Source organism: Plecotus auritus, assembly GCF_963455305.1.
Source record: "Plecotus auritus genome assembly, chromosome: 4".
NCBI lineage: Eukaryota > Metazoa > Chordata > Mammalia > Chiroptera > Vespertilionidae > Plecotus > Plecotus auritus.
The window spans coordinates 179293544-179305789 of record NC_137775.1 but is presented as its reverse complement, the minus strand read 5'-3'; the positions used below and the strand labels follow the sequence as shown (position 1 = coordinate 179305789).

Sequence of the window (12246 nt, the reverse complement as noted above, 5' to 3'; positions counted from 1 at the left end):
TGAGCATGCTGTGTGTGAAGGACCCGAGCTGCAGCCTTGGCCCATCGAGGCTCTGTCCTCTCCCCATCTCCCTCAGGATGCCAGGCCAGCGGCTGTTCTGTTTCCTGAGGCCCCATTGCACTGTGGGCAGGGACGCTGTGTCAGAAGGCAACCTGCATTCACGAGTGCCCTTCTTTTCTTCCATTTGCTGCCGCATGTGATGGGCCGGCTCTTCTTCTCCATGTGGCTGTTTGGGTAAGTAAATTTGGCAAGGTCCCTCACCAAACTCACTAATTCCTGTCACTCACCACCAGAATGCTGACATTTTATATGGGGGAAGGGGATATTCCAGAGTCTTGGGCCTCAGCCCAGTGCCCTGACTCGGCTTAGGGCAGCCCTGAATCTGAATCATCAGATACTTGCCCATGTGGAATTTTGTTCTCTATTTGGCAACTGGTTCTCAAATCTACAGCTCCTTTGTCAGAAAACTGCAAAGGGAAGCATGATGAGTAGGACGGAAGAACCTAGCTATATGCAAACCTCTAACACTCTCATTTTAGCTCTTCTAAGAATGCACTGTAATTATCTGTCTCCCTCATTAGACAGTAAATTGCCTGAGATACTATTATTGATCTTTATATCCCCAGCGCTTAGTACAATGCCCAATATATACAAGGTGCTCAAAAAATGTTAAGTGAATGAGTGGACAGATGGATGAGTTTGGCCATTCTTGGACCTACTTCATCAATCCAACCCCTGGCTACTCTGCCCCTGGTCCTGTCATTTCCTACACAAGTTGCAGCTGTCCTACCTCTGAGTTTAGCCCAGCTGGTCACCTTACATAGTGTCCTCATTCCAGCTCAACGTTCACATTCTCCATTAAGCCCTTTCCAGCTGGTTCTGCCCACACTCATTCCTCTTTCTAAATGCTTCTTGCACAGTTTAGTACTTTGTTATTCTCTAATTTAAGTGTGCCAGTTATATTCTTAACTGGATTATATGTGACCTGGTCTTGACTTTCTTCTTCTGTGAGACAGCATCAGGCAGGGTAGATTTGTAACTAGAGGAGCCACTGTCTGGACCCCTAACCTGAGATAGAAAGTCACGTAGTTTCCCTGGGCCTCAGTTTCCTTATCTGTGAAAATCGGTGGAATAATTATCTACTTGAATGTGTCATGGCATTGTAAAGATCAACATAAAAATGTAACAGCATCTGCAAAAAAGTTATGAACAATTTATACTTAAGGCAGAACAGAGTTTGGATGAGAGGAGAGCTTAATAATGCTTATAGACTTATTTTGTTTATAGGCATCTATATATACAAAAGGCTAAAATGCTAAGTGTCCACCCAATCGGTCGCAATGACACACACTGACCACCAGGGGGCAGACAACGCAGGAGCTGCCGAGCTGCAGTGACTTGGCAGCGATGGTTCTCGGGTGATGCATCCCGAAACCAAAGAGGAGGGAGCCCGATTCCTTGCAGGGCCGCGCTATTTCACTTTCGGCCGTGGGTTATGTTGTTGCTGGGCACTGTCGCCCCAAATCTGGTTTACTGCACATTTGCGTTTGTGTTCCACACCCTGTACTACAGCAACTTTCCAGAGTGCCCTCTCACACTCTGGGACCCCTCGGGGGATGTCGAAGAGCCAGTTTCGGCTTGATCCCCACTGGCCAGACCAAGGGACCCCACCTGCCAGAGGGATCCTGCTCACTCCGCAGACATCCTTCGAGCCACGGGGTCACCCCAGGTGCGGCCGGCCAGGGAGGGACCGCGGGAGGTTGGCTCCAGGACGTGTCCAGCCCATCTCTCCCAGTCCCACCCCGCCAGCCACCTTCTAATTAATTTCCTTTCAATGTGCATGAACCCATGGTCACTAGGCTCATTAATGAAGGTGGAGTTGTTCTCACTGTCACTGAAGTGAGGATTATTATTTGCAATGACAGGTGGGTGATCTGGTGCCTTTACGCCTATTCCGGAGAGGATCAGCAGGCTGAAAATGTTTGGTAACTACTACTAGGGATCCTGTTGGAAGCAGTGTTGCCACTTGAGCCTGCTTCCTGGTTAATGAACAATGATCTTCTCACTGTGTCCTATGTGATAGTAAGGACAAGGGAACACTCTGGAGTCCCTTTCTATATGGGTATTAATCCTATTCATGTGTGCTCATCTTCTAATCACCCCCAAAGAGCCCACCTCAAAATACCGTCACACTGAGGATTAGGATTTCAACATATGGATGTGGAGGGACACAACATTCCATCTCTAGCAAGGGATTCGTAACCCAGCACAGGGATCATCAAAAACATCATCCTTACCCTCTTCCCTACTATTGCTTGCTTATAACAATACCTTAACTTGAATTTTAATCCCAGTATAGACATGTGGAAAGTTGGGCAGGATTTACTACTCTCATTCCACAAGTGAGCACTCACAAGTCGAGAGAAGATGAAGGTCAGAGAGCCTGGGAGCCACTGATCACACCACAGAGCTCCCTGGTGTGCAGGATTCGTCTCTTTCTCGCTTGACGAGGTGAAGAGGGGAGAGTTATAAATACAATGTAGACTGTTTCATGTTTAGCCTTTTAGGCATTGAGATGTGGTGGGAAATTCCCATTTTCTTTGATTTAAAAATTACATGTAAGAATCTAACAACATTGATTTAAAACTAAGCTCATACAAATAGGTACATGAAGGAAGGGGTTTAATAACTTTTAGCTAAATTGATTAACACACCCCATGTTGTGTGAAAACGTAATCATCCTGCTCAAGTGTATTTCTGCTCATGACTCCAATTCCAAGAGTAGTAGCCTAAGGAACTGTGTATACCTGAGCTGTCTAACATGGTAACTGCTAGAAACATCTGGCTATTTAAAGTTCAATAAGGTTTAAAACTCAGCTCCTCATTTCATGAGCTACATTCAAGTGCTCAAAAGCCACAGGTGGCTAGTGGCTACCACGTTAAACAGGGGAGACAGAAGACGTTTTTCAGGAAATGCTATTAGACAGCAATCCTGTCTGTGAACAGCACAGGCCAATGAGGTTAACAAGGAGCCCATGTGCATGGCAGGAGGCAGTTCATCAAATTGCTCCAAACTAGCATCCCCCTGTCCAATGTTTCCAAATACTTCTGTTACACACACACAGCTAAGTCTTGGCCATCATAAATCATCATATCTTTGTATTTTCCATAGCCACTGCTTTAATATTGGTGAAACAAGCCTTGAATTTGCTACTTGGGAGACCGATTTCATGAATAACTTAATGATCACTGTCGCAACATCAGATCTTTCATTGAGGAGCACACACTTTTGAATGCATGTTACTTTATTGAAACACACATATATACGACGACAACAGAGGAGAGCTGTGCAGAGTGGAGCACAGGGGCTGCTTGCATTGGGAGGACAGGCAGAGTCTAGCTTTACAGAATGAAATTGGGGCTGGAAAATAGGCAAAGCCCGGAGAGCAAGTTTCCTCTCCCCTCACCACATAGAGCCGTCTTCCAGCCTGTCAACAGAAGAAGCAGAGCGTGTAAGAGAAGCTCCCCAGCTTCCTGGGGGGCTGGCAAGAGCGAGACATTCTGTTCTGAACTGAAAGATGGTCAGAAACTGTGGAAAGGGCTCCCACTGGCATTCCGTGTGGCATATCAGAGCGGGAGACAGTGGCGCAATGTGCACAGACCCAGCTGAGTAGCTTTCACTCGTGGTCATGGGAGTCTTGGGCAAATCGCAGAGGGACTATTTAAAAGGCTCTGTGTTTATCAAAGAACCCTGCAGTATTTCTGAAGATCAAAACTAGGAACCACACGAAACTGTAACAAGAAAGTTATTGTTGCTCAACTCTGAATATGCTTCCTTTGTTTCCCTTCAAGGCTTTTTATGTAGGCAGACGCTATGTATTTGGACTATAAAGAACCCTTTTTAATAAAATAGCATTCACAGGCAACATCAAGGCTGTCAGGTTTTGTTTCCTTATAACTGCACTTGATTGTGGCTGTCAATCAGGATGCAATTAACTTTACTTCATGCCCTAACCGTGCAACTTCAGGCCACAAAACAAAGTAGGTCTGGATGGTTCTTTTTCTTATCCTAAGTAGATAGAGTATATCTTACCCTAAGCTTTTTACCGTAGCAAACATCATACGCATGTCCATGAAACATGAAAAAGCATTTACTGATTAGTATGTAAAAGCAATCCTTATGAATTTTCCATTTGTTTCCCTTGCATGTGTTATTGACATCTGGCTGGTACCTCCACAGACATGAGCACTGGAGCTTTATTCCAGTCCAAGTGGTTGTTTCCCTCGGAGAAAACAAACCTGACAACTCTAGAATTGCACCTTCACTCTGGCTGGCCATTGCACAAGGGACGGAGGAAGGGTTGGAGGGCAGGTCACCTGCTTTAACCTCCAAGGGGAACCCCAATGAAGAGTGACTCGCCAGTCACACTCACTGAGCAAGTGTTCTAGTGACCTCTTCTGGGGAACTTGGTTCTTGCCGTTGTCGAGCTCTGGGTTTAAGGCAGACAAGCTACCACAGAAATGGATGAACCATATGCCATGTGATCTAACTGGGGGTAGAGGCAAGAGGCAGCGGATGAAAACCAAGGGGGACCAGGCTTCCTTTTAGCAGAACTCCTTGTCCAGGGGCACCAGAGGGTCCTGGCCCAATGTTTGACCCTTAGATATTGGTGGGCATCTCTTCCCAAGACAGTCCACCCTCCAAGAAAGTCCCAAGGCTACAAGCCCCTAAGAATAATACATTGTTCAACATTCATTCACTGAATGCAATAAATTACTATGTGACATCAGTTGAACTAAAATATGTTAAAAAGTAAATGAGCTCCCTGTAATTTATCTAGTTTCATGTAAAACCAGAAAGATTGGAATAAGACTCATGAGGGACATATTCTCAAATATCCAGACACTCCACATAGTATATAAAAAACAAAGATTACCCCAGCCAAAATTGGATGATTGGTCATTTCAATGTAGAGATGGGGACTCATTGATGCTCCCCCAATTCTAACCCAATAGAAATTATCCATAGACTAATTTCTGCAGTAAAAGTCACTTATATTTAAAGTTTTCCAAGGAGCACCAAATAATTTGCAGTAGAAAATATTACCCCACAGTTTAAAGATTTACAAATGACTACATGAAAAGAAAGGTCCTTCCCACCTAATTCCCCATCCCCCTTTCTCTCCAAATCCTACCTGGTCTGGAAGACTCAGTTCCAAAGCTTCCTCCCCAAGCAGCCCTCTCTGATTCCCCCCCCCCCCAAAGTCCCCACACTAGCCTTTCCATACCTAGTTCGAGGAATATTCTCTGCGCTTTCACTCATCAAGAGGTCTGAAATCAGCGTCTCAGGGCTGGATCGTTTCCCATATCTACCAAAACCAAAAAAAAGGAAAAATTCTTTAAAGCAGGTTTTGAATATTCATAAAAATATTTAGGAAAAAAAGAAGATGGTCTCCCATTTGGATTATCAAACCTAAAACTGACTTTCAGGTAATTATCTGCTAACAGTAATTTAGGTGCACAAAGCACACATTATCATCAAAAACATCATGCCCTGGCGGGTGGCTCAGGTGGTTGGAGCATCATCCCATACAGAAAAGGTGGCAGGCTTGTTTGATTCCTGGTCAGGGCACATACCCTAGTTTCAGGTTCAGTCCCCAGTTGGGGCTCATGTGGGAGGCAACTGATTGATGTTTCTCTCACACATCCATGTTTTTCCCTCCCTCTCTCCCTCCCTCTCTCTAAAATCGATTAAAAAATAAAAAACATCATAAATATGACTTCAAATTAAATATGTATATAATTTTTTACATACTTAAATAACAGATTATTTAAACCCAACCAAAATTCCAAATTGTCTTTTTATACCACAAATAATACATGTGTAGATATATTTATAACTAGGTGATAGGAAATAAAAGTACATCAAAGTATGATTTTAACGTTTCCATAATTAGTTAATTGGCTATAGTTCAAATGATATACAGCAGTTTAAATCTTAAAGAGGCCAGATCATATTTAAGAAACATCTCTAACAACAAAATTGGTGACTAAAGCTCTAGACCCACTTGTGTCTTTTAATCTTAGTTTTTTCATTTGTAAAAACAAAATCATAACATACTTAAATCAGACTCTTAGTGAAAATGCAGTGTGTCACAATGCTTTGAAAGTGATACACAAATGCAAGTGGCTGCCGCTGAAATCCACACTTTCTTAGATAGCAATGGAACCTGGGTTCTACATTTTCCTTATTTGTTTGCGGTACCACAAGGTAAAAAAAGCTTTCTCTCATGCTGTGATTTTTTCGTTCTGTTTTGTTTCAAGTAGTCATATAGTTTTTATTTTATTGTTTGAAGTATTACAAATAGTAGTACAGATGTCTCCTTTTTTTCCCCATTGACATCCCCCCTGCGCCCCCCCCCCCAGTGTCTTGTGTCCATTGGTTATGCTTATATGTCATGCTGTGATTTTAAAATCTGCCCTGTAAGAATAAAGGAATCCTACTGGTCCATAGAAATGTTTCTGGTCTTTTTCTCCTGTTGCAGGATATGAATAGGACAATATCTGAATGCAAGGCTATGCTTTCCTGCCAGGATGGCATACGTTACTTACTCCAGGTGAGTGAGTAAATGGACCCATTCCTCCGTCCCTTGCTCGCTCTCGCGCTCTCTCTCTCTCTAAAGAGTCTAACAAGTGTACAGTACTAAACTGCATTTTTTTTTAAAGAGGCTGTTTGCCCCTTTTTCAAAAAGGGCACTGGACACCAACAGCCACTTTTCTTTCACAAATGGGAGATTAGCCTGGCTGGACTGATTAGCTAAGAGATAAAACTGAGGAACAGAGCTGTCAGAAGGCATACTCTGACTGCCTATCAAGCACAATTAAATCTAAATTTGGGGGGAAATCTTCCTATTATTGCTCCTTTTCTGGGACTCAAGGGAAGAAAAAAACAAGCAGACTCCCCTGTCCCCATCATTTGTGAGGTTTCCTCAAAGATTTCCTGGAGCTGTCTTATCAGACTCTAGGCTGCTGCTTATACTTATGTATTCTGTCCATCAGTTGATTTTACTAATCTTAAAACTCTTGGGCAACCTTCACTCATTTATCTTCATCATGCTCCAGTGAATGAAAGAACTGGCCGATATTTTCTCTAATTTATCAGGTAAAGAAACTACATCTACAATAGCAGGATTTGCACAGGACAGCACTGTTCACTGTTCTTCCTTCTCTAATTTATTCTGGATTATCCTTTTTCTCTACAATGCTTTAACTTTCAAAGGTATAGATTCTATAGAGGGAGAAATAATCCTAATCCTGGCTGCACTTGAGAGAGCTTTTAAAATTGCTATGAAGTCTAAGACCCACCCTTACCCCCAGGTTCTGACTTAACTGGTCAGGGGTGCAGCCTAACATCAGCATATTGTTTAAATTTCTCAGATGATTCCAAGGTGTCACCAGGGTGGAGAAACACTTACCTAGGACTGGGTTTCTCAACTGCAGCACTATGGACATTTGGGGCTGGCTAATTCTTAGTTGTAGGGGGCTGTCCTAGGCAGAGTAGGGTGTTCGTTCAGCTGCATCTCTGGCCCCTACTCACTAGATGCCAGTAGTACCACCCCTCGTTGTGATAACAAGAAATGTCTCCAGACATTGCCAAATATCATGGGAGCAAAAAGCCAGCCTGAGGCGATCTAACAAGATGTGGATCTACCATGCTCTAGAAAAAAATAACGTAGCTTTTGGAAGCAGTGAACCAGGGTATACAGCTTAAAAACATGGACTGTGTGGAAAAAGGGAGGAAAGAGAGCATTTATGACAAAGTCAAACATATATTCACAAATGACACCATAATCTTAAAAACACCAACATGTGCATCTGAGTGGGGGCATGTGGTGGGAAGGCAATACACATACAGGATGCAGATTATTGGTGCAGATTATATACCTCTGATAGTTTCTAAGGAGGAATTATATGAAGATGAGACAAAAATTCTGCTCTAGGGCCAACTCATTTCCACTGAATCTGAATCTCTTCCCATGAAACTCAAGTCCTTTCCCCTTACATTTTTCTCATCAAAGATGTTGGAAGTCATATTGATTGCTGATGGTGGTGACAACATCCAAGGAAAATGAGTAGGAGGGCTCCAATTTCACCACCCCTAAAAAGATTCCATGAAATGTTCTTAGTAAAATGGAGGTAATTATACTCACTCCAAAGCTCTGAGGTAAAGACTGCACAAACTAACGGCTAGGAAAACATTTTGAAATGCTAAAGCTTTATACTGTATAATGATAAAGCTCTATAGCAACTGTCTTTTCAAAACTAAGCTCTCCTGGGTGTTATAAATGAAAAACTAAAGAACAAAGGTTTTCTTGGAAAGTAACAGTATCTTTTTTATTTGTACAAGTTCTTTTCTCTGGTCTGTAAGATAGCATAAGCAAGAACTAAAAGCAATTAACTTTCTGAGAAGTCTATTAGGATATAAAACACTGTTGCTTTTCACTAATTAACATTATCAGTATTCAAGGACCATAAACCAATACTACTTAATTCTGGCACTCTCATGTATTTCTGATTCTATGTAAATGGGGATCTTTTAGAAAACTTCTCAGGATGAAACAGCTTTTTAATGAAACATAAAAAAGAAACTTTGTTTAAGAAATAGAAATTCTCTCCACTATGCATCCATTCCAACTATTCCCTGACTTGTAAAAAGCAAAAATATGATAAAAACAAAAACACTTTATAAAACATAATTTAAATATATTAAATAGCATTAATGCTTTTAAAGGGTTCATTGTTTTTTAGCTTATTAAGGTCATTTGATCTTGAGAATTAAAATAATAAAATATTGAATGATTTAGAACTAAGATGAACCAATTTTAGAAACATTTTAAATCCTAGATTATTTGTAAAATTGTTTGGATTTGATTTTTTTTGCTTAATAGTTAGTTGACATTAAGAGTGAAAATGTGGCATTTCATTTTCGCTTCCCGGGGTTCAGAATGAGGTTTACAATTTCTTGAATTCCATGCCATCTCTGGAATCATCCTAGAGTGACTAGACCAATAAGCTTCTATCTAATAAAGCACCAAGTAGACACTTTCTTTTCAGAACTCACCTGCTATAAAATGGCCAAACTTCTGCATTTTAGATCAACAGTTTTCTGCTAAATCTCTATTTATTTGGACCAGAATTTTCAAGTAAAGGTCTGAGACACGGTACAGAAGAGAAGAAAATAGCTCTATTTGTCTTTTCCTAAACACTGTCATTCCATTTGCTCTGGGCAGATTGGAAAGTCTGGCAATGTCTCTATCAACCAGCTCTTTCCTCCTTGGGTTTTGATATTTTTCCTGGACCACCCTGCCCTCTGGCTTCCTTGCAGCGGTTTTCCAGGGGCACTGCCCACCCTTTCACCTGGTACTTTCCCTTCCTGGTTCCAAAACAGTACCCGCACTGTTCTAAGAACAAAAAAGGCAAGGGAATGATGGGTAGGAGGGGATGCCAGCCACACAGTGCTGAGAACCTGATTCTGGGGATGGGGACTTTGTAACTAATTGCGGAGGGAAAGTATTAAATGCCCTGCACAAACATTCCCTGATTGGTGACAGTCCTGATTGGGTCCTGCCCTGGGATACAACGAAGGAGAAGAAATGGTCCCTGTGCTCTCTGAAACCTCAGGACCCTGGGTAAGCAGGACAGGAGGCTCCTGGAGGAGTCCCTCGCGGCCCACCCACCTCTGCCTGGTGATGAGGTTGATGTAGTGTCGCAGCGCAGAGTAGTATCTGGCCATCTCCTCCGCAGACGCGTTCTCCCCGGGCTTCTCGGGCTTGGAGGGGTACGCCTCCGTCAGCACGCCCAGGCACACGAGCAGGGACAGGGCGAGCGTCAAGCGGGACAGCCCCAGTCGCTTGCTTCCCAGCATCTGAGGGCACCAAAGGCACAGGGAAAGGGGTCGGGGGTTAAGAGGACACATGTCACACACAACCCCCTCGCTTCCCGGAGCCTGTTCCCCTGCTAACACCCAGGAGCCCCGAAACGAGCTAGACCCGGTGATACAGAGGTGAGCAGAGTGTGGCAAGCACCGCCCGGCTTAGGGTACAATCAGCGCGCCCCCCTCCATTCCACTTGGAAACTCCGTGCGACTCCGGTCCAAGTCACAGGCGGAGAGTCGTGTAGTGGGAGGCACCAGTTCAGACACCGTACACACAGAAGTTCCCCCTGCTGGGTAAAGGGACATCGCTTTCCTATCCTCCTTCCCCAAACCCTGTCCGGGAGGAAAGTTTCTTCCTGAGACTTCTGGGCTGCCGGCTGTAGGCGCCTGAGAGACGGCTGAGACCACGCGGGGTGGCCATTTGGGGGCAGGGGCGAGAACTGCGCCCGGGCCAGTCGGTCTCAGGTCGGATCCCAGATCGGACATGCTGCGCGTCCAGGATACAGGCTTCTTCCCTCAGGGGCGCTGCCTGGAAAACCTCCCTGCAGGCTGAGACCCCCAGGAAACCGCCAGCTGGGGTTGGGGGGGGGGGCGAGTTCTCCCTCCACTTCCTCCAAAAGGCAACCCAGAGGACCACCCAGCGGGAGGGTCTGGGAGAAGGGCGGCTGTAGGATCAGAGGGGACCAGGAGGGCAGGTGGAATCTAGTGGCCGGAGCGGCTGGAGCGTGTAGGGGCAGGAGAGCACCCCGCAAGACCAGCAGGGACTGGGGAGTGAGGCGCGGCCCTCCCAGCGCCCCAGGCTCCGCAGCGGGTGGGACAGGGTCCCGCACCGAACCCCTGGGCTCCCGTCAAGGCCCGAGGGCACTCACGGTGACGGTGGGCGGCGGGCGGACGGGCGTGGTGGGGCAGCGAGTACTCTGCTGTCCGGAGCGCCTCTCCCTGGTGTGAGAGCCGGTGATGGGGTGTCGTGAGCGGGTTGTAGCAGGGCTTTTATGGAGCTCCCGCAGCGACAGGAGGGGCCTCGGGCAATCACGCTCCAGTGACTCCCACCCTCCACTTCCCGCCTGGAGGCGGCAGCGGGGGAGGGGTTGGGACCGCTGCAGCTACAGTGTCTGCGGGGAGCCACCCACATTACACCCCAACTCTCCAGGCCAGGCCCAGCCCGGTAGTAGGGGGCCGGCACCACCTGAGGGAGCGAGGTGGGCACTCCCAAGCGTTGGACAGCCAAAGCCTAGTCCCTGCGCTCCAGCGGCGCCCAAACCCCTCTTCCCTTCACTCCCAGGAGCAGCCCAGCTCATCTTTGTCGCCTGTCACCAGGATCACCAACTCGCTTGGCACCAGGGTAGGGGGTTCCTGAGTTCTCTACTCGGTGGAGCATCTCCGAGAGCCAAGCGGTAAGCGCACCCACACCCACACAACTCCGGTGTGGGTTGGGGCAGACAATGTGGTGCGCACATTTTCCTGCGCTTAACGGCGGGATCGCCAGCCCCAAGCCCCCAGCAAGAGGGTCCCAAAGGCACCCTCTCCTCTCAGGCTTTGGCCCCTCTCCCCGGCTTGTCTTGCAGGGATATAAGCCCTTCCCAATAACTCGCCCAAGGGCGGGACCGAAAACTCCGAGTGAGGCAGCACATGGTAAACTCGCTTCCTCAGTTTGCTGGGAAAGAGCCAGGTTTCAAGGGTTGAGAGACCCCTTAAAGCTCAATCAAAAGGAACATTTTGTTCCCAAGCGACAGGTAGTTAAAGGGACAGCAATCTGCCATGGCCAGGTGGCTCCCTTGGTTGGAGCGTCCTCCGGTGCAGCAAAGGTTACAGGTTCCATCCCCCGAAGCTGGAGGCAACTGATCAATGTTTCTCTTTCTTTCTCTCTCTCTCCCCCCTCCCTTCCTTCCTCTCTCTAAACATATCCTCTGGTGAGGATTAAAAAGAAAGAAAAATAACAGCAATTTCTCTTTTATCAGCTAGCCCTTAATCTCAAATAGGTTCAATTAATGTTGATGAAGAATGTGTGTGCTAATGGAAATAAAACGGGTAAAAAAAAATCACTGATTTGTGCATCATTTAAACCTGTTGAATGAATATGAAAGACAGAAACCACTTTTACAGGTTCAGTACTTTATGTAGTGGACTACCTCTTTAAATTCCCTTAATGCTCCTGGAAGTCTGAATCTTTCTTTAAGAAAATGACACATTAGGATATTAAAGCATTAAGTTTGGTGGTTTTTTTTTTAACATTAAAATGACAAGTGAGTCTGTTAAACAGACTGTTTTTGTGCCTTTTTTACTGAATTGACTTAAATATCAATGACTGCGTA

At 45.4% G+C, this 12246-nt stretch overlaps 1 protein-coding gene across 1 annotated transcript; it reads right to left on the bottom strand.

Moving 5' to 3' along the window:
* Positions 1 to 3287: 3287 nt before the first annotated feature.
* NPY (neuropeptide Y) lies at positions 3288 to 11478 on the bottom strand. The gene is made up of 4 exons (XM_080667160.1): positions 10804 to 11478; positions 9738 to 9925; positions 5289 to 5369; positions 3288 to 3488 (listed from the first exon to the last, which is right to left on the bottom strand). Exons 2-4 carry the CDS (start codon positions 9923 to 9925, stop codon positions 3464 to 3466), a joined length of 294 nt encoding a protein of 97 aa, XP_080523286.1. The 5' UTR covers positions 10804 to 11478; the 3' UTR covers positions 3288 to 3463.
* Between the last annotated feature and the right edge of the window lie 768 nt (positions 11479 to 12246).